Source organism: Anas acuta, chromosome 4, assembly GCF_963932015.1.
Source record: "Anas acuta chromosome 4, bAnaAcu1.1, whole genome shotgun sequence".
Classification (NCBI taxonomy): domain Eukaryota; kingdom Metazoa; phylum Chordata; class Aves; order Anseriformes; family Anatidae; genus Anas; species Anas acuta.
The window spans coordinates 58392063-58414719 of NC_088982.1; the positions used below are offsets into that span (position 1 = coordinate 58392063).

Consider the following 22657-nt stretch of genomic DNA (forward strand, 5'->3'; position numbering starts at 1 on the left):
TCCGATCTTAATTCTGCTTTTGCTACGAGACTTCATTAGTTGCTGACTTTACCTGTGTTTTTAATAGTAACTTCAATTGTAATTTCCTAAATTTCTTCCTTTCTATGTGAAAAGCTATCACCAAGTCAAATACTTTGCAAACAAATGCTACAGATATTCAGCTGCAACATTACATGCAAAAGGATACAAAAATTTTCAGCCAAGTTTATCCTCCTTCATGTTGAAAAGTGCAGAAGTAGAAACGTAGAAAAACAGATGGTTTCTGCAGTTAAGTACAAAAACAGGGTATCTACTTCACCTCAGACCACGGTGCTGAGGAAGATTAATTCTACAGGACATGAACAGAAATTATATATATATAGATATATATATGCATACATTAAATATATATATATATTTAACAGGCCAGCTATACTTAGGCTTTAAGGCAATGTAGAGATACATACTGTACCTACAAGTCTTAGTTGTAGATGGAGAAACTTTGTGGGATGAGAAGTTCTCATCCCAGGAACATTAGTAGTATTTCTCTGAACAGGAGTAGCAAAGTGCTACAAGCAGGCCTACACTTAAGCCAGTTAACTTCCAACAACAAACTCTGCGTATCCTTTTATAAGTAAGAGGAAAATTTTTCAAAAGACAAATTTACAGACAAGTCCAAACTTTATTTAAACTACAATTCTGAACAATTTTAAAATTACTAAACAAGTCACAATAAAAAATAAAAAAGATTAAGACAGAAAAAGAACAGTGCAGCAAAACTGAATAAAAGAGGATTCAGTTCCAGCTGTTTGAACTGCCACAGGCAGAAGTTAGCATACCTATCCTAAAAGGCAGAGTGTCAAAAACTATTTTACATTTTTATACACTTTCAGAATTTGTGAAAGTAGTGATCTTCCATATGCATTTGTATACATGGAGTTTACATATGCGGGTATCTTCGGATCATTTTCACACACTTTGAACTCCAAAAGTTTCTGTAAAATAAGAGCATACTCATTACTGGCTAGCAACTACAAGGTATTGAACACAGCTCTTGACCACACTTCATCTCCATTTAAGTATCCATTATTTATTATACCCTTGATGAAATATTTGATCCTCACCTCTCCTTCACAAGTACTTTGAGAGCCTACTTAAACAGCTACAGATATCCCACATACACAGACGAAGAAAGTCTTAGTTGCTAGCTACTGATTTTCTGTGACGATGCATTCTTATACAGACCATTTCTGCACCATGCACCTGTATGCACCAGACTGACGTGACAGACTTCTGCTACCTTAACTATGACAAACAAGTGATGATGAGCACTGCATGAAATGGAAGGGAAGATTTTTTTTCCAATCACACTAATCTTGAAAGTCCTATGCTGTCATTACAACTGCAGTAAAAAGTTTTCATCTACTTAGACTTTTTGCAAAATTGGGACTAGCTATACAAGCAGAAGCCTCCTACCATAGGAATACTCAGTTCATGCATTTATACACATACTTTCCATTAAAGAACTATGAGCCCAGCAATGTATCAGAAGACTGATACAATAAATTGTCACAGCATCAGTATCACATTGCAAGAAAAGCAATTTTGACATACATTACCATGAAGTTTTTGGAGCTACAGAAATAGTTTCATGAAAGCAACAATGGAAATTTTTATTACTGTCACACATCCTAAAGAATTTTTTCTACCTCATGGCATGGTTTATATCAGAAACATTTTCTTTTCTCTTAAGAGATATTTTACTTTTCCAAGAAGTCTCTAGAGCTTCCCTATTACAAATACTGAGCAATCTGTCAGCAGATTTTATTAAGCATTCAGATACTACCAATCAGATACTAGCAATTAAAACTTAAAATATTAAACCCAAGCTTATATAACAAAAAATAAGAATGCTTTTAATAAGTTTTAAAAACATGAAGTTACACTGTGCATTTTATATGTTAATTTTTATGAGTTTTAGGCACAGAATTTACTGGAAATATACAGAAGGGACATGAAAGGCAAAAGTCTTCATATCAATGCGTTATTTGCCAATGCATGATCATATAAAAGGATATGCTTTCTGTACCACTGTGATTTCTTACTTCAGCCAATGACAACAAGATATGTAAATTCTAAGGCCATTTCAGAATGTTTTCCCAATATGTGGAGATGATTTAGAAAATAATCCCTACCTGGTTCTTTCAAAGTTTGGGCATCTCCTACTAGTTCTTCATCTTGGGCTCTACCTCCATCCAGTAACTCATCAGACAAACTGTTGGTTTGGGCCTCTGATGCTATTTTCTTCATTAAATCTGCCTTTGTAACGGATAAAGCAAAACTCAGAATTCTAGATAATTCTTACTGTTGTCTTGATGATAATCAAGACATTTAAAGCATGCACTTCCAAATAACAACAAAAAACAGCAAAGTACCTCTGAATAGACTGCAAGTTTAAGGGGCAAGTCTTCAACTTTCACAAAGTCATCCTCATCAGATTTTTGACTTATATTTCCAGAACCAGCTTCCTGTTAATAAAAATAGTGACATTTAGTGCCACTGTTTTATTTTCACTCCAAAACTAGAATTTTTAACATTTTAAGCAGTACATCAAAAAGAAATGCCCACATCAAATTTGCAGATGACAACTAAACGAGACTGGAAACAAGAAATAACACTGAAATAAATAAAAAAAAGCTTTTCGTTTTTCTTAGATGTATCCAAACTGAATTACACGTACATATTCATTCACTAATACAGGTGACTCTGTATCAGGACTGCCAGCCATGGAGCTTTCAGAACTTCCAGCAGATGACTTGTTTACCACGCATGCTGTATCTAGCTTTTGAGTTTCATTCCCTGGTAACGATGAGCTCATTTCTTCTGTTTTCACACTGGCTGTTATAAATGATTCTGGGGCGTTGACTGTTAAAGGTGGTGTGTTCTCCATGACATTGAGGTAATGAGGCAAAAGTGTAGCTTCATCTTGTTCACCTAAAACCATAAAATTTCATTTTAACTAGGTAGAAATGGTAAAAGATTCTGAGTGTATAAAAAACAGATTATATTTTTTTTCCTTAAACAAATTATGATTCAAAGCTACAAATAAGCAATGAAAGTGAAAAAGTGAATTAGACCCTCAGACCTACACAACTTGTTGAAATAAAACATGTGTTACTTGTACTTAGAGAGTGCCATACACTATGGTATCAGCAATTATCATAGGACAGTATCTGATTTAAAAACTTCTGACTTGATAAAGCATTTTTTGTTTTTTAAAACCAACTCCAGAACGGTAAGGCCTACTGTTAAATACACCATCTAGGTATAAGGAGATTCAGAACAATAAATCCCCTAACATTTTGACACATTCTTGTGTTGATGTTGAATCTATTCAAATTCTGCTTTTAGTCTAAGAAAGATAAAACCCCAAACCAGTATTTCCAACAAAAGGACACAGAAAAAGCAGGAGATTACAGCTAGAAATAACATCCATACCAGTTGGCTGTTTTGACACAGAAAATGATTTCTCAGTTCTTAATCAGTTACAACCCAGCATAAATCTTCAAAATGTAATATTATTTCAATTGCTAGTAAATGGCAGTAGGAAGAAAAAAACATGTACTAGACAAATCCAAACAAAATCCTGTAATAGACACACTATATAGCTACAATTGTCAGTGGCTGCAACAATTACCTGAAATTCATTTAAGTGTTAAACATCAAAAACTGTAATGCATCTACCTATATAAGATTATTTCAAGCTTCCTCTTTAAAAGATTTGCTACATTTATATTAACACAGATGCATTAAGCCAAATGACAGTATCATGAGAAAAAACAGCCCAACAAACTCTTGCAAGTTTGGTCATCATCCTCTCAATTATCACTGTCCCAGATAATTCTCACAGTATGCAATTCATATAGAATTGTTAATCTCTCCATTCATACTGGTCTTACCTTTTACATTAGCAGATTCTTGTTTGGATGACATAGTATCACTGCCTTTTGTTTTATTCAGTTCTTGGTTTGGAGTCTATTGAAAAGGTGAAAATGAATTAGAACAAGTTCTACTAACCAGTTTTGTAGCTTATTGCATAATTCACTCTTCCTTAGTAATTAAAAACCACATTGTACACTTATTCAGTGTTTTTGTCTTAACTAGCATGAAATAAAAATATTCGGTTCTACTCTTGGAAATAGAATTCAATCAGTTGGTCAACCACACTTTAAGAAACTATTAATACTGATACATGTGTGTAGTGGGTTTACGTGGCAAGGTTTTGGTAGCAGGGGGCCATAGGGGTGGTTTCTGTGAGAAAGATCTAGAAGCTGCCCCATGTTTGGGAAGGGCGCCACTGTTTTCCAGAGCTGAGCCAATAAGCGATGTTGTTTTGCGCCTCTGTGAGAGCATATTTAAGACAGGGAAAAAAACGCTGCACCACACAGCAGCTGGGAGAGTGAGGAACGGCCTTGCAGGCGCCAAGGTCAGCAAAGAAGGAGGGGGAGAGGTGCTCCAGGCGCCGGAGCAGAAGTCCCCTGCGGCCTCTGGTGAGGACCATGGTGAAGCAGGATGTCCCCCTGCAGCCCATGGAGTACCACGGTGGAGCAGGGTTCCACGCTGCAGCCCGTGGAAGAGACCACGGTGGAGCAGGTGACCCTGCACCGACGGAGGCTGCAGCCTGTGGAAGACCCCTGATGGAGCAGATTCCGGGCCGGACCCGTAGCCCATGGAGAGGAGCCCACGCAGGAGCAGGTGATCTGGCAGGAGCTGCTGCCCGTGGGGGAGCCAGGTTGGAGCAGTTTTCTCCTGAGGGATGGACCCCGTGGTACGGACCCATATCTGGACCAGTTCTGGAAGAGCTGCTGCCTGTGGGAAGCCCACGCCAGATCAGTTCATCAAGGACTGTATCCCATGGGTGGGACCCCACAGCACAGGGGACGAGAGTGACTGAGAAGGAGAGGCAGAGAAGTGCTGTAAACTGACCATAACCCCCATTCCCTCGTTCCCCTGTGCCGCTCGAGGGGAGGAGGTAGAAGAGGGTGGATGGGGGGGGGAAAGGTGCTTTTGGTTTCTTTCCTTTGTTTCTCACTTCTCTAGCTTGTTAGTAACGAGCAATAAATCTTACTGTCTTCTTATGCTGAGTCTGTTTTGCCCGTTACAATAATTATTGCGTGATTTTCTCGTCCCTATCTCAACCCTTGAGCCCTTTTCACATATTTTCTCCCCATTCCTCTTTGAGGAGGGGGAGTGAGAGAGCGGCTGTGGTGGAGCTCGGCTGCCCACTCGAGCAGAACCATGACCATGTGTTTTATCTGAACATGTAATTTTAATTTTTTTTTTTTTTTTGCTATAGTAGTTCCAAATAAACCTTCTGGTTCCACTGGAAATACCTAATATTTTAGCTTTTAAGGCACAAAATGCTCTATAAATTGCCTAAATGTTAATAGCTTTGAGTAAACCAGAGTTTCAAAAGACTCAAAACTCCATTTTGTTAATTCTTTGGATGTCAGTAAACAAGTCTCCAGAACCAGGTCACACACATCCAGGTGTTTTTAAGAAAGCTAACAATGAAATAGCAATAACAACCAATAACATTTCACCACTGTTCTGGAAAAAAATATTACATACCTTGTAAAAAGGAAAGACAAATCAAAGACATGTTAAAATACAAATGTCAATGCCTTCTGCAAATTAACGCCCAATAATTACCTTATGTCAGCAAGCACAGAAGAACAAGTTAACAGTGTATTAACAGTGTAAAACTTTTTTTTTTTTGATAATTTACCTTTCCTATTCCTTATGTTTTATCTCTGCAACAGCAGACTTAAACATGCATATGTGTGCATCCATGCTGGCATCAAGTATGCCAGCAATAAATTCAGGCAGGCAACGAGTAGCAAGCTTTTTTTTTTTTTAAATATAGCAACCATTGGTTTCATTTCATCTCTTGCGTTGTTTCTCTACCTTTATCAGTATGAAGTGTGCTACAATATATTTTTCTGAAAGGTTATGCACTGACTTAGCTTTCTTGTGTTGTGTTTACAACTTTGGTGATACCTGTTCATTTTCAGTTGCTGTTTCACTGCTAGCTTGTAGTGATGTCTGCACATCAACAGGTCCTTCCTCAAATTCTATTTCTTCATCTTCATTCTCATCTTCTCCACTGCCATAATTAGTCAAAGCTTGGGTTTCTGCTTTTGATAAGCCTAAACGTAAATCAACATAAAACCGCCTTCATATTGGATCTACATATTAGTATAACTTGCTGTTATTTTCTCAGTAAGAACTCTTACTGATGCATCTGAAAGAGTAAGATGGCTGCAAAATCCAAATCCCTTTAAGGGATTTACTGCAGTCATCACTTGCAACTCTAAGGTCAAAACATTCCTTTAAATTACAATCCAGTGATGACATATTTTCCACTATTCGTATGCTCCACATGAGCCATATTATCAAAAAATATTTCACACCAACACAGTAGTATTTAACTTATTAAACAAATTGGTGTTAAGAATGTAAGTAGGGGAAACCAAGACACGAGTTGTTGGTTTTTGACAAACAGGACAGAATTGATTAAAAAACATGCAAGATTATTAAAAAATATGAAAAATAAGCATATTCAATCATCATCAAACTGAAAAGTTGCATAGAATTTTGGCAGCTTTCACATTATTCAGCTCAAAGCTTGAGAAACTTCAAGTTTGAAACAGGATAACTTAGCAAGCTATGAATACATTTCCAACATGTGCTTCTACGATATGCAGTAATTAGAAAGAGCAAAAGCTCCTCTTATTGGAATGTTTAACCTTTGACAAGGTATTAGTAAATACCATACTGGAAAACTTTCACTGGAAAAGACCTGACTAGGAAGCCTTTGAAGGAAGATGTTTCAAAGCAGCACTTCATGAAATTTCTGTTGTAAAATTAGCTGGTCAAGACCACGGTGAAAGCACTGACTAATGAGCTATAAAAAGCACTTACTTATAGCCACTGGGGCACTCTCACTTTCTTCATCTTCTTCTTGGTCAGAAGCATCAGACTTAATGCTCTCAGGAACTTCATTACCATCATACATTTCTGAGCCCTGTGCTGGTTTCACAGTTTCAGTCTCATCCTTGTCCTAGGAAAACAAAGAACATTGTGCAATTTCATGTTTGTTTATCTACAGATTAACTTATGGTTCCTGCAAAGAATCACCTTTTCCCCCCACCTCAAAATCAAACACCTGCAGGCTAAAAGCAAACGTTTAAGAAGGATGTAAGGCCTTGAAATGAATGCTGCAAAGGTATTTCAGAAACAGCATCAGAACCTACTAAGAGAGATCACACATCATTCAGACTATCATCCATAAAGGAAACCATAACTGATTATTTCATTATCTGAAAAGGCTCATATCCATTGACTTTCTAGTTTTAAGCATTTTTCCTTCAGTCAGGTACTTCATTAACATGAGGAGGTGTAGAACACTTGCATTGTTACTGTCTAGTGGTTTCTTTTCACTCCTAAATGACCTCTAGTAGATATTAGGAGTATTCCCTAATGCTTCTTTTAATTTCTTTGACAAAAGCTACTCAACAGTTTCTCTGCTAAATGATTTGCTAAATACCTTAAGTGAGAAGTTTCTGCTCAGTCTATATGAACCCAAGATAAAGCCCTGAGTTCTCCCCTACCGCAATGATTTTTAATGGTTTTCAAAACAAACTTAAAGGGAAAAAAAAGGATGTTTCAGCTCCTAACGTTTAGTAACTCAGAAAGCACACGAAGCAACTCCAAAGATCTCAACTATGTGCCCCAATGCAGAACATCTGTCTTCTCTTCACGATGAAAAATAATTAATTGAGTAACATTACAAAATAAAACATCCACTACTAAAAGTAGCTGAGCACCATCTCTATTTACTGCCCTCATTACTTGATTTTTCAAAGAATGACAGCATTCTCAGTGCTTTGAGCCAAAGATCAAATCTGGTAATACAACAACTTTGGATTTTTTTTTTTCCAAACATAGAAAATAAATACTGAAATGAAAAGAAAGTTCCTACACTAAAGCAAATAAAGCATCACAAATTACTCCATTTCATGCTGAACGTTACACGACTGAACTTTGTTCTTTTTAGACTTTACATAATAGTTCACCAGTAAATAAAAAAGTATGTTTAATGCTGTCTTTGTTAACCTTACCACACTTGTTGAAAGATAACAAGATACTGTTTTGTAAGAAATTCATCAGTGTTTACACTGACAATGGTTTTGCAGTAGTAAATGGAATACAAACTAGAACAACTAACAAACCAATATCCAAGTTATGTTACTGAAGGCATATGATAACAGAGACTTACTAATTAAGACTTTTTTTATACTTATTTTCCAGACTGGCAACTCAAATTATAAAAGGGAAGTTATAATTTACTTTGATAAAGTAAATCACTGGAAATAACATAGCAAAAAAAGCAATATGTTTAATGAATTTATAAACACTAAGAAATGGGCAGCTTACAGCTACTGGATTTATATGATAGGAAACAGTAAGCCTAAATCATCTGTGAAATTATCTGATGAATAAAGACAGTTGAGAAGCGTAAACATACTTTGTCCTCATCGACATCTTCAGCAGATGAACAAACATCCACCTGGAGACCTTTTTTTGCCTAGAAGAAACACAAACTGTCTTCAATTCTACACTGAAATAAGTTCGAAATACTGAACCAAACTAAGGCTTCAGGGAAGGCTGCCTGAAATGCAGTCTTCCCAAGAACTGCTACCTGGCTAACTGTGGTAAGCCATGGGGAATTCTAGACTATGAGATACTTGCACAGATGTCTTCACAATTTTAGAGTTGCAAAATATTGCAAGAAGTACGCTACACCTTTTTCTTTTAAAAAGCACGTGTACACAGGCTATTTCTCTAGACTGTTGTTGAATCTTACTTAACTATAGAATTAGGTATGCCACCTCTAATCAAAGAAAAGAGCTGTGTTTTTCAGCACGGAATCTAAAACTAGTTAGTTTACTGAACTCAAGACAGTTACAAAATGGAGTAAAATCAGATGTGCCTGTATCAGGATCCTGGATCTGAAAGCTATGAGAAGATTATATAGAGATATTTGTATGATCTGTACAAAATATCCAGGACCTACCAGTTCTGGCTCACCTCAGCCCCCACTGAATCTGAATTTATGTCTCAGCAACAACGCAGACACTGAACTTTAACCCAAATTCACTGACTTCCACCAGGAGATGAGACAAAACGACAGATCTAATTTGGCTCCATGCATTCTTATGGCATGGTATAAACCAATCCTTTATGTAAGAGGATCCAATGACCCACTTCAGATAACACAGGAAATCATATCCAAATCTCTCTCAATTCAGATCATCTCTTAGACTGTGGAGCCGCTTGTAAAGGAGCCAATTTCACACTAGCTACAGTACTGGCACATCTAAGTTGAGGTATACTGAAATTAAGTTGATGCTATGGCTAAAACCACAAGTTCATAGTTGAGGACAGATTCACAGTATCTTCTGTTGTCATTTTAAAGTATGAATGACTTTATGGATTATTTTTTTTCCTATTTGTATTTTTAAAAGAAAGCTGAAAGGACTACACAAGAAGAAACACCGAGGTAGATACACAATTAAGTTAAGAGTTATATGAATAAGAGCTCTTTTAGCATTTCGTTTGTAAGCAGTTTGCCTTACTAAAAAAAAGTTACGTTTGTAAAAACTGCAGGATTGCAATAGAAAAAGTCACAAAACATGTTTAATACTATAAAGGGTGACAAAAGCAACTAAAAACTGCATTGTTAGAGCAGAATACGTAGTACAATCTCACATATTTTCAAAGATACATGTATATATATATATATATATTTATTTTTTTTTACCCTAATGCCAGGAAGACATAGATGGTACATATGCCAACAAGCCAACTGTTTGATGAATACCTAGCTATAACAGTGTTATAAAAATATGGTGCCTTAATAAGCTACCGCAAGGAAAGCTGTAGGAATAGCTGAAAACACGATGAGCCAGGACACCTGTATGTCGAAATACTTGACTACTTGATGGCCCCAGATATATAAATATTATTTCATCACTTGACTATTCTGCCTGATGTGCACATATAACCATTAAATTACATTTCCCATTTATAAAGTCTACACAACTAGACATCTGTAGCAGAGAATCAATAAATTATGACCACACAGAAAACCACACCATAACCACCACCCATATATACAACATAAAACTAAGTTAATCAAACAAGTTTAGGAAATACAGACATCTATGAAATTTAGAAAAGCTAAATTAAATATAAATAAAACTAACCTCTTTAGCATAAGACTGTATCTCTTCAGTTGTTTCTATTTTTCTTTTACACCTCTGCTTTACAGAAATACTGTTGCTGTCCAAGTCTTGCATGAGTTTAAAGAAGGCTAATTCATTAAATAACACCTCAGAAATCTCCACAAGAAGATCTTCCCCACAATCTTTTAGTTTTCTACCAGCAAATTTTGCCAGTGAATCCTATGAAGACAAATACTTCAGTTTTTTAAACAAACTTTCAAACTTCAAAGACTAAGTACTTGACATATTCTTAACTCTCAAAATTACTCAAGTATTAAAAATAAAATTACAAACTATTATGAACAGGTTTAGTGTGTTAAACAGCTTTCATGTAGAATCTCTAGTACCATAAAACAGAACTTATCAAATTACTGATTCAATCTTCATGTTTGTAGAAAAAAGAAAACAGTAATTACTGATTTTCAGAAAATCACAAGGGCTATCACCAGAGTTGTAAAATATTGCTTTTGGGAATCTGCTTTTAGCTGATTATCCAAATTGCAATATAGTATTGCAAAACAATATTGAAAAGCTACTAACCTGAAGTATACTGCCGAGTTGCTTATGAAAGAACTTCACGAATTCTTTACTTTCATCATTCTGTTGTGTAAGAGTCAAGACCATACGTCTTACTGATGTCAGCAATTGAGAAGAACATACTTCATCCATGTGTTCCTAAATATTACAGGATGAGCTTAGTTACCACTAAAAAAGAGTCAGCCCTCATCTCAAATATTGAAATTAATGTATTTAAAAAAAAAAATGCACTCAAGGAATCTTACTGCAGGAATAGATTGCTTAGGTTCTAGCTTCCCTCACAAACCAGACTGGAACACAACTATAGCAGATACCATACTTCGTTAATGACTGATCCACCATGACACATGAACTATCTCACTTACATGTCCAATACATACTAACACACTGGATGTATGTGTGTCATCTTGTACCATTTGAACAACTGTATTACTGTGTTACATGTGTATGAAAGTGTACCGTAAGATACCTACTGCTGTAGGCTTCTTTAAAACTGCAAACAAAACAGAAGCCCTCATGCAGTGAGGTGGTGGCATGTCAATCATACAGAGTTTTTAAAATTGCAACTAATATCAACTAAGCACCTTATCACACAAACCTAAGCTTATACACTGGTCAAATTATAAAAGGGAATTTGAACTGAATGGAGATGACTTACGCATTTTACAACTCAACATTCTCTGTTCCTTAACCTTGCAAAGAATGAACTGTGATTATTTTTCCTTCTTTAAAGAATTACATTTCTCTTCTGTATAGACAGAAGTTCACAAGTTCTCCAGAACTTTAAAGATAGTTGTAAGCATGAAGAATTAATGTTAATCAACAACAACAACAACAACTATTTTTCAAAAAATATCTCAAGTTAAATCGTATGTAGCAGTTCGGTTAGAATTTTCAGTTTTTCTGAGCAAATACTTCAGAAATACACTTCCAAACATTTCTATATGATTGAGTCAGCTCCAAACAAAGAAATCCCTGTTCTTGAAACCAAAGTCCACCAACCTTATGCAATCTAGAAACTTTACCATTTCTTTTTCCCATTAAAAGCTCCACTGAATCTTTCAGTGGAGTATTTAATCCTTACTTCATTCTCAGCAGTATCTGCAACTTAATACATATTGGCAGCTGTTCCTAAGATGTGTTACCCATTTTAAATAAAATGGAAACTTGAAAGATATTTGATGGTAAACTTATCTTAATAACAATTTAAAGTTATTTTTTTTACAAACCCATTACAAAATAAATCTATTATTTTGGATCTACTCTTCAAGTACTGAAACACATTCACACATGTTCAACAAAGTGCAAGCAAATAAGTTTGCTTTCAAACGGTAAAAAAAGTATTATTAGTTGAAATCTACTTTTATTGTCTTAAGCACGGAAAGGCTTTCACCTTTTCTACTAATTCAATACTAACAATATTCTTCTATCCAAGTGTAGAGCTTGTCTTATTCTCCTAATTCTTCAGATGTTCCTGAAAAGAATTCTTACCTTCAGAAAAGGAATGACCTCTTTCATAATGGCTTTAATCTGCCGGTCAAGCTGCTGAGTATCTATGCGAGGACACGGAACAGCAGAAGCTTCACTTGACTGTGGTGCAGAAAGACATTCACTGGTGCTTGGACCTTGTTAAAATAGAGCACACGTTTAAGTCATTCAACATTACTATTTGAGAAATACCATTTTCAAAGATATACGTTTTCTTCTTTTAAAGTAAATGAAAAATTTGCTTAAGTATGTTAAGATTCTATGAAGCTTTGCTAAGTTTTCAATATAAACGAAGAGGAAAGCAAGTCAGCCAATTAAATTATTCTTGATATTTAGAATAGTTATTTTCTAAAACTAAGCAAAATATGTACATATGTGCATACCTTCTAATTTAGCAGCAGTAGCACCCTGAAAATTACTAGAGCAGCCCTCAGAGTCAAGGGTACTTTCAGCTTCAATTTTCATACGCTCATATTCCCTCATCCTAGCCAAAGCTTGATCTAAGTGAATCACTGTGTTGCCTATATTTAGAATAAAAACACCTTTTAATCTAAATAAAGTTTTCAGTGGATAGACAAGTAAACAGATACACATTAGTTCAAAGCCATAGGTTTTTAAGTTTACACATAATCGCGGTTATATTTTTATATATTTTTTTTTACATACACTTTGATCAACTCAAAGTGTTTCACAAGTGGCTAATTGCTCCAAGTTTTGTAATAAAAACATGTAGTTACGTATTATATCAAAAAGAAGTGCACTATATAAGAGTTCATGATTGCAGGCATTTTTGGAGAGCACACAAAGGAACAATACTTGCAATGTTGTAAATCACATCATCCTTACCCAGGTCATCAGTGGCAAAGGGTTCAAAATGTGAAGATGTAGACATAGTACTCCCATTGTCTGCATCATTTGGTTCACAGTCTTGGCATGCTTCTGTAGGGAAGTTCTTGTCAAAAGTTTCCTAAAAAAACATCGATCAGCTGAATACAGAGCATAACTGCACCATACTCGCACAGATGTGAGAATGAGTGAGCAATTCTTTTCAGGCACATGCTGTGGTATTAAGGATTGTCACCAGGCGGCGTAACTGGTTTGTATCCTGAAAGCCAGGTTTTTGCCCCAGTCAGATAATTCTCGAATGTTTTTTTTTTTTTTTTATTCTCCACACACTTAACTATAAACACATAAGAAGGTAAGCAGAGGCATCAGTAGTTTCTTAAATACAAAAATCCAAAAATTGCTTGAGAACCTTGTGTGTGATCAGTACTCACCTGACTTTATTCACGAGGGTGGGTATTAGCTATTTTTGAGCATTAGTATCACATTTATTCCCTTCATATCCCCTCTGTGTTCTGTTCCTCCCTATCACATCACTAATTTTCTGTGTAAAGAATCCTTCCATGTCTAATCACTTCTGCATGAAGCTTCTCTTGCATACCTTCATTCAGAATTTTAGAATGTTTATTAGTTTTTGACAAATCCAGCCACTACTGTGATTATTTCTATACCCAATATGCATGTAAATTGAAAATACAGGAAAAGCTGACAGTAAATGAGCTTCTGAACTTGAAATTAAAACTTACATCATCTGTAGAAGCAAGGCTTTCACTGGGAGTGAGTTCAGAGTTAGATGCTATCCATGTTGCGGAATTCAGCGATTTTGTACATTTGCCTTTCTCATTGTTCTCAGATAAATGTCTTGTCACTATATCCTGGAAAAGATAAACTCTATACTGTATAAAAAAAAGAGTATTTAGATTTGTTCAGTTCATACATAAGATACAAAATTCTGTGCATACCTGTAAAGCATATAGAGCCCTTTGTCTTAGGTAATCTGTGTTTAACAGTTGTAGCTCATGGAAAAGTTCAATTAGAAAGTGGGGACGAGACTCATTTTGAGAAATAAGAGTTGCAACTTCAGAATAAATTGTGTCCCGCAAAGCTTCAAACATAGAAAGATCGCTACCAGTTTCTGTAGGAGAAAAAAACAGAACTCATTAAGTTCTTGACATCCAAATGAAAGAAAACCGTGTTACATAAGCAAGTTAGACTTCAATCACTGTAGATTCCATTACATAGCTGCTTTCTTAAAGTTTATTCATCTCCTGAAGGCAACAAAGATTTGAACATGCTGAAATAATTACTCAATCCTTTAAGTACAAAATATAAAACATTTGTATGGAAAAGGTTTTGTTCTTACTATCAAATATTTTTATAAAGAATTCCTTATTAAACAGAACATTACACACAACACAATGTTGCTTTCAGAACAGGTATTCAATACTGAAAATCAACTTTTAACATATACAAAACAAGACAACCAAAGGCCTCAAGCATATATAAATATTCCCTATTTTTGCAAGGGATAATTAAGAACATGAAGGAAATTCTAGACTGAATTCAGCCACCCCTCCCCACACAAGCATAAATCCTATGTTCGCATACATTACCGAGGCTTACATAAAACCTCCTACCCTTAAGCCCAATTACATAGACACAAGAACACAATGTGATTCCTAGTAAGACTACTAACCCTTTGAAAATTACAGGGATTGTCCTTATATTGCAACTTCTAAATTATTACACACATATTTGGACAAGTGTTGAATGGGAAAAAAAAAGTTATATTTTAAAACAACTCAGCTGAGTTTAACAGATGCATATTTGTTAGTATTCAAGTTAATGAAGTTATCAGTTATACAGCTATTGTTACTGCAAATAGTTTACCAGAATTTTTAAGCATAGAGGCAAGCTTTTTCAACCTGCAATAAGCCCTCAGAAATTGCTTCCCTTTGTCATAACTAAAATATAATAGCAGCTTTTACATATACCAAAAATGTCCACTGAAATTCATTTTTGTTGTAGAGTCTACCTGTGTATTTTCCACTCATAATTGTGACTGACCAAGAACATGATCAACACTATCCACAACCACAATTTAAAGTAGTATGTGTTGTTACATATCATGCAAACTACAAGTTCTCTTGCCTCGTTTATAAAGAAGGTGCTGCAACACCTAGTTTTGAACATCTGCTAAACAGTCTGAGCTGTAGGATCAAAGCTAAGAGGAGTAAAAAAAAAAAAAAAAGTAAGAGGACATCGTTGAAGCTAAGCAGTGAATGCATTACCTGGCACTTCAATGCATGCATTTCTGTTAGACTGCTGCAGAATTCTCCTAGCATGTGCTGTAGGAAAGTGGGGATAGACAGTGATAAACACAAAAATGCGCACCAGAAATAAAGACAGGGTCTATACAAAACAGCAGGAGGAAAACTGCTTAATCATCCAAATCACGTCAAAGCTGCTTATTGTGAAAACTTAACTGGTAAGAGTTTATTTTATATATACACACTAATAAACAGCTCTCAGTGTGGACACAGCTACATTGACAAAGCTGCACATCGTGCTACAACAACTAACATCTGCATCTTTCAAACAAAACAAGGTACTGGCAGAACCTAAGAAGACACAAAAAAAGAATATTTTTATGATATAGACGCAAGAAAAGCAGTGCAGATGGCAAAAATGTAAGGGATTATGCAATGTTATAAGATTTAATTTGAATGATATTTGATAGAGCTCCTTTAAGCATGGACAGAAAGAAAACATGCATGCAGTACAGGATGTAATTAAAATGCTAAACAAAGTTGCATCTGTTGTGCAATTATTACTTTCCATAGAAATACCATAGTCAATACCCATCTGTTACATGCTTTTGTTTACAGAATCTTTAGAAATTAAAAAGCCAAATCCACATGCTAAAGTGTATTATTGTCTTGTGATAATACATTGATTTTAAGTAATATACTAGCAACTAAGGAGACCATTTATACATGACCAAGTTCACATGACCATAACTATTCAAGTTCACATGACCATAACTATTAAAACTCAGAAAACAATACCTGAAGACATTTCTGTAGATCTACTGTATTTAATTATTTTTTCTAATTGTTCCCGATTCCTTTTGCTGAACACCTTTGCATGAACAACCTCTTCAGAGTGTTTGCTTTTATTGCTTTTGCAGGGTTCACACGCACTAGAAGCGCTTGCACTTTCATAACCTTGTGGGAGGGAATGGAAAGGGAATTTAAAAAAAGCTTACAATGTTTTATCACTGTTATAAATAGGTTCAAGGACAACCTCAAAGATGCAAAACACCAATGTTGTTTCAGGTTTTCCTCTGTTCACTGAAGTGAAACAGCAGCACTAAATCCTCAATGACTGCAGTAGTACTATGCGTGATACTGTCCCTCTCAGTAACTACATTCAGCTAATTCTGCATTTCACTGAAGTACCTCTTTCATCAAGTCGTTCAATTTGAACATGAAGACCTAATGAAGAGGAAGATTCTCCAGGCCATTTATTCCGTATTTAATAAATCTGTATCCACTGTGCATTCAAATCATGGTTCCCAATAATTTATGCTTTTCATTTACTGAAATGCTCAAAAAGCATGTGAAATAAATTCTTAGTCCAGTAACATTTATTTCAAGAACGTATTACAGAAAACATTTATGGAGAATAAATTCTCTGTAATGTAGAGTTCACATACACCATGGCAAACACAACATGAATCAAGATTATTTTACAACCTACCAGTATTTTTGATTCTGCCTTTCAGCTGAGAACTCTTTCTCTTATTCTTCGATTTGGGTGTTTTATCTTTTGATGCCAAGCTTGCTTGCGCTGATGCTTTTCTGGATTTAAATGTCTTTGTCACAGTAGTTGGGTCTACTGGATCAGGCATGCTACTAAAACTTTCCAAAGACTCCTCCTCAAAGTCTCTTCTCCTGCTCATATCAGACTGATTTTTATGACCAGAAGCAACATTTTGTACTGAAACTGGAAAACCCGCTTTCAGGTGAGATGGATCATCTTTTTTCATTTCTTGGCTATCATTAAGCCAAGTCGATCTTTTTTCCACTTCCTCTTCAGGTTGTCTGTGACTCCTTCCATCAAAAAGAAACAAATAGTACAACATATTACAACATAATCTCTCAGATATTCTCAGCAGGTATTACCAAGCAAATACATAACTTGAATTATGGAGGAAGCTGTCTGCCCTAACTACACTAGTCATCAACTGAACACTACTTTAAAAAAAGTAGCAAGAACCCTACCAAACTGAAAACCAACATCTGAAGAAATTCACATTTCTCACTGATTTCAACCTGAATATAGTTATGCAATTTATGTTGTATGCTAGTATTATAGGACAAAATAGTCTTAAAACAACATTCACTACTGTAGCATAAAAAAAAGCCACTGAATTGACTCATCTCCCCTTGTCATTTCAACTGCTCATGTTCAAGACAGAGAAGTTTTCCTCCACTTATTTTTGCATCCAAAAGCTATTCCAATGCTGAAGTAAAGCTTAAAACATTCATGAAGTGATACATTAACTAATATACAGGGGAAAAAAAAAAATGAAAAAAATGCACAAAAATCCCTTGAAACTGCAAAATTAAAGCTCATCTTGTAAATCACTTGTTTTCATTACATTCCCTGAAAGAATGATGAATGCCCTCAAGTCCTGTGAGGCTGGGATGGGGAGTGATGAGACCACTTAAAGGAAAGTGGCACTGTTGCAATCGATACCTTGTTTTTTCTGCTCCGTTAGAGGGACTACTTTCAAAAGGTTTGGGGAACGCCATATACTCAGTTTTCCCGGAAGCATTATGATCTACAGGATGTTGCTGCTGCTCACTGCTGTGTGGGGAACCATTGTGTGCACAATCTCCAAATCCAGAAGGAAACACTGGAATGTAGTTAATACCTACGAAGTAAACGAGAATGTTAGAAGGTACTACATCATTTGTCTGTGCAAATCTGAGACATTTTACAGCACCATAAAATTTTGGAACAAAACAATTGGTCAGTGAGCACCGGCACAATTTGTCCAGAGAAGCTGTGGATGCCCCATCCCTGGAGGTGCTCGAGGCCAGGCTGGACGGGGCCTTGGGCATCCTGGTCTGGTGGGAGGTGTCCCTGCCCATGGCAGGGGGTTGGGACTGGGTGGGCTTTAAGGTCCCTTCCAACCCAAATCATTCTATGAAAAATTTGGCAGAAAAGTAAGCAAAAACTTCTCTCATCCTGAAAACGCTGCATAAATGAGGACTTATCTTAAGTGCAGGTTCCAAACATCACTAAATGCCACACATGCCATTACAATCCTATCAGTGTACAGATAAAGGTATTTTAAGAATACTCACACCTACAAGCACAGGTAAAAATTACAAGTTCCAAAAGCAACCCACACCAGAGTTCTGAGAATGAAGACTATCAGTTCTTCAGTGACCAAACTGACATGAAAATTCCAACAGTACAAGTATTCACAGAGTCAAAGATAACATTACACTTATTTTAACTTCAGAATCTTCAAAGCAGTAGCAAATTGAACATAACTACTCTTCTGTGCAGACTCTGTATTATTTAAAATATGCTAAAACAGAAAATAGACCTGAGACTCTGAAAGCTACCAACTGTATTTATGCTCATTTTCCGAGAAAGCTAAAACACATTATTGTTTAAGACAACTTAGGAATATTTTTTTTATTTTTTTTTTACAAAAGAACACAGTAAAATACCTATTTTCCAATTTCAAATTCAGTGGTAGAAGATTTGGTGATGAAATTTGGTACACTGTATCTAAGCCAACACTCTACACATCTGATGCAAACAACAGTAACATGTTATTTACAAGTATTTCAAACCATAACAAGTACTTAAATACCAAGAAGTGAGAAACTTCTGCTCATTCAAGTACCGTTTAAGAACTTAAAGCCACAAAGTTCCAGCAAGTTCACATTAAGGTTTCAATTAAATGAGGCAACAAATTTTTAAAATTCACTTTTTCACACTTGTGGTAATACTCACCTGGAACAAAGGGAGAAAAATTAGTAAATCCTGGTATGTTAAACAGGTTCATAGGCTGTGGAGGAAAGCTGAACGGACAGCAAACAGGTGATGGAGGTGGTGGTGCACTACTGCCTCTCTCCTTTCTTGAAGGCTTCTCTTGACACTGTTGTTGTTCTTGCTGGCGCATGAGATCGTTTAACATTTGTTTCAACCTTGAAAACAAGAAAAAATAGGCACTTGGTGAAAAAACATCTCAAAGCTTAAACAGCACAAGAGAATAATTTGATCGAAATAAATCAGTAGGATACTTGCATTATGGAATGACAACACCATACTAAAAATGCAACCATGCTTACAGAGCTCAACTATAATAATATGATGAGTTCTTAAACCGAAATTCCTTGACCCAACAGTAACTCTAGCATTAGACATAAGAACCACTAAGATTGCCTTTGATGGTCAGTCTAAAAGAAAACTGAATTATACTGAGTAATCTCAGATTCTTCTTATTTCACCTGCCCCATATAGCCATCACAAGTTAAGATGCGTAAACTACATTTTCAGTATGCACGTGAAGTGCTTCTCCATTTAGCTAGCCAAAAAATAACTTACTTAATCCTGAGTGACAGGCATAATTTAAAATCAACCGCTCTGTACTAGTGGTCATGTCCACAGCAGTTAAACATCCTTGCAAGAATGACAAGAAATTTACTCAACAAAAAAATAAGTAGGAAAATTAAATAAACAACGCAAGATGCAAAAATACTTGAAGCAATTGTCATTAAAGTATTACACAAAAGAAACGGTAAATACATGTCACTTATCAAATACAAAGCAAGGATGAAGATCTTGACATTTCCTGCCATGAAGTGACGTAACTTGATAGTTATGTTTAAAAACATGATCATTTTTCAAAAGGTAAAAGTAGCATGTCCAAGTCAAGTATAATTTAGGAAAAATTCTGACTGACAACCCCAAGCAAAGCAAGTTTTCCCCACCATCTTTCTATAGCCATTAGAATTCATAATCCTGCTGGGTAGTCTAGCAAAAACTGAAGCCATAAAAGCAACATTCAAGGAAGCAATTTTATATCAAAAAGCCCAATAAAGCTATTGCAATAGGTTTTTGGTAAAGATATTTGCATCTCTTCACTGATGCTTATTCAAAAAGAACCATCTCAAAGCTACTAGAACACTCAAAAAAGTATGTAATTTCAACAGGTTGCATTGATTCAGATGCTCAATAGTCTCTTATTTAACCATTATCTCTAATCTCTTATTCTCTATTACTGAAGTATTTCAAATTACAAAGAATTACAAATTACAAATTCAAATTACAAATTACAATTTAAATTACAAATTCAAATTACAAATTACAGTATTACAAATTACAATTTCAAAATACAGACAAACCTCTGAACATTATTCTGCTGCCAAGTCAGCTGAGTATAACACTGGTTTAACTGATGCATGATAAGATGTACTTGTGAAGATGCAACATTATTGGGCATCATACTGTAAGGGCCTGTAAGCAAAGTCTGTAGAAGACAGGAGAGTGCCTGTGGAAATAAAATACATGACAGGGACAGAGTTACCAAAGCCAGAAGCTATTGCTGGAAAGAATTCCTAAAAAAAAAAATAGAGTCAGAATGGTGAATTAACTCTTCACGCCTACCTGCTGGTCCTGCATCAAGGTTTGACAAATGCTAACACTAAATTCAAGTTGTTTCTTCAACTGATTGATCTGTTCTTGCCATTGTTCTTTTTCTTCCACATAGGAAACTTCAGACATCCACCGAAGGTTCTCCTGACGTCGCATACTGACGTTTTGCTGCTGCCTGGTTTTAGACAATGGACGGTAATTCCCATCTGCTGAAAGGGGACGGACATTTTTCCACCTAAGGGAGGGATGGGGCAGAAAGGAGGAATGAGTACAGAAGCTGACATTTCAGATCTTTCCCTTTAATGACACTTCTGCTATTTGAATTATGTTGCAGTTGTAAAAACAAACAAACGAATAAACAGAAAGTAACAGCCACCACTGTCAAAAACAAACAGAACTGCTGAGGATGTTTCTGGATCTTTTTTTTTTTTTTTTTTTTTAGTATCGTCCAGTATTGATTTACCATAGATTCTCAGATGAAAATAGAAGCTGTGCCTCTGACATCTTACTGTATTATGTTGATTGCTTCTAAACAGGCCTTATACATTAGTATTCATTGCAATTATTTTGTTATCAAAAAGAGGAAAGCAATTGAAAGTGCATGTTACTTTTTAGGTGGCATTTTCATTACAGCTCACACAGATTATTAATGAAATCAATCAGGTAAGCAAGAGTTAAAAACATTCATGTTAATTAAAAAACAGCTAAGAAATAGTTTTCAGTGCTGCAAAAGCCAGAAAACAAAAGCAAAAGTTTAAGAACTGTTTTTTAATTCTGAGAATATCTTATTTTGAAAAGACTGAAGAATATCACAGCAAAAATTTTGATACAGATTATCTTCCACTATGGTGCTTAAAATAACACGGCAACGTAGGGAAATACAATGCAACACAGCCGGAGAACTGAACGGCAGACAACACTTAATAGTGTGGAAACAGAAGACAATCTAGGTTAGTCATTGTCTTATCCTCTGTGGTTACAGAGGATAAGACAAAAGTACCACTGCAAACAACTCACCAGCAAGTAAGAAGAAATTCCACTTGGTTGCAACTAGGGTGCCTTTTTGATGCAATGCTTCTTCCACCCCTCCCAAATACGCTCAGACAAGCACCAGACCAGCAAACAATGCCACTCACCTATCCTTGTTTTCTTTAAGAAAATACATGTTTTCTGGTATGTGGTTATTGGGATAAACAGAGAAACTGTCATTCGAACTTGACGCATCTTCTTCCTCCTCCTCTGCCTGATCAAGTCCATCAGAGAGATAATCTTCATCTCCATCCTCTTCATCTAGTGCACACTGGGTAGAGCCTCCCCAGGTAGCCATTGTCCTACTAAATATTGGGAAAAAGAGGGCTGTTTGTGAGAGGAGTATTTCCTCAATTTATGAGGAAATATTAAAATGATCTCTTGCCAATTACAAGTCTATCAATTAATCAAACTGGAAAAAAAATCATTTAAAATCATTTAAACATTATCTCACTAGCACAGATGAAGCTGGTATTCTTCCAATAGTGTTGAGTAAAATAACTGGAAAATTACTACCACTGCAAGTGGTGTAAAGATGAGGAAACTGAGCATTTGGCACGCATTCCTCTCTCCTCTCTTCTGGTGAGCAACGGAGATTGAATATGCTGGGAAAACCCACAAACAGGGCAAGCTGCCAACTAACAGTCACTTTAGAAATCAAGAAAATAATTTACTGCTCTATTATATCATGCTATGACAATGCTCAGAAAAAAAATCAGAAATGCCTCAAGACCGAAACCTCGCTA

At 35.8% G+C, this 22657-nt stretch overlaps 1 protein-coding gene across 11 annotated transcripts in view; it reads right to left on the bottom strand.

The window, feature by feature from the left end:
- Window positions 1-641: 641 nt before the first annotated feature.
- PCM1 (pericentriolar material 1) overlaps window positions 642-22657 on the bottom strand; it is a 42382-nt gene continuing 20366 nt past the window's right edge. For 5 of the 11 annotated variants that reach the window (XM_068681462.1, XM_068681461.1, XM_068681469.1 and 2 more), the window contains 23 exons: window positions 22019-22216; window positions 20895-21117; window positions 20633-20778; window positions 19239-19432; window positions 17961-18138; window positions 16959-17311; window positions 16265-16423; window positions 15488-15544; window positions 14159-14331; window positions 13943-14071; window positions 13200-13320; window positions 12737-12874; window positions 12357-12490; window positions 10869-11003; window positions 10311-10508; window positions 8570-8629; window positions 6964-7102; window positions 6040-6188; window positions 3939-4014; window positions 2720-2973; window positions 2415-2507; window positions 2175-2298; window positions 642-974 (listed from right to left, as the gene is read on the bottom strand). In XM_068681462.1, coding sequence (XP_068537563.1) covers window positions 949-974; window positions 2175-2298; window positions 2415-2507; window positions 2720-2973; window positions 3939-4014; window positions 6040-6188; window positions 6964-7102; window positions 8570-8629; window positions 10311-10508; window positions 10869-11003; window positions 12357-12490; window positions 12737-12874; window positions 13200-13320; window positions 13943-14071; window positions 14159-14331; window positions 15488-15544; window positions 16265-16423; window positions 16959-17311; window positions 17961-18138; window positions 19239-19432; window positions 20633-20778; window positions 20895-21117; window positions 22019-22216 — 3457 coding nt within the window. In that variant the 3' untranslated portion in view covers window positions 642-948. The remainder of the gene's footprint in view (window positions 975-2174; window positions 2299-2414; window positions 2508-2719; window positions 2974-3938; window positions 4015-6039; window positions 6189-6963; window positions 7103-8569; window positions 8630-10310; window positions 10509-10868; window positions 11004-12356; window positions 12491-12736; window positions 12875-13199; window positions 13321-13942; window positions 14072-14158; window positions 14332-15487; window positions 15545-16264; window positions 16424-16958; window positions 17312-17960; window positions 18139-19238; window positions 19433-20632; window positions 20779-20894; window positions 21118-22018; window positions 22217-22657) is intronic. The other 6 variants (XM_068681471.1, XM_068681463.1, XM_068681467.1 and 3 more) reach the window with 4 other exon arrangements.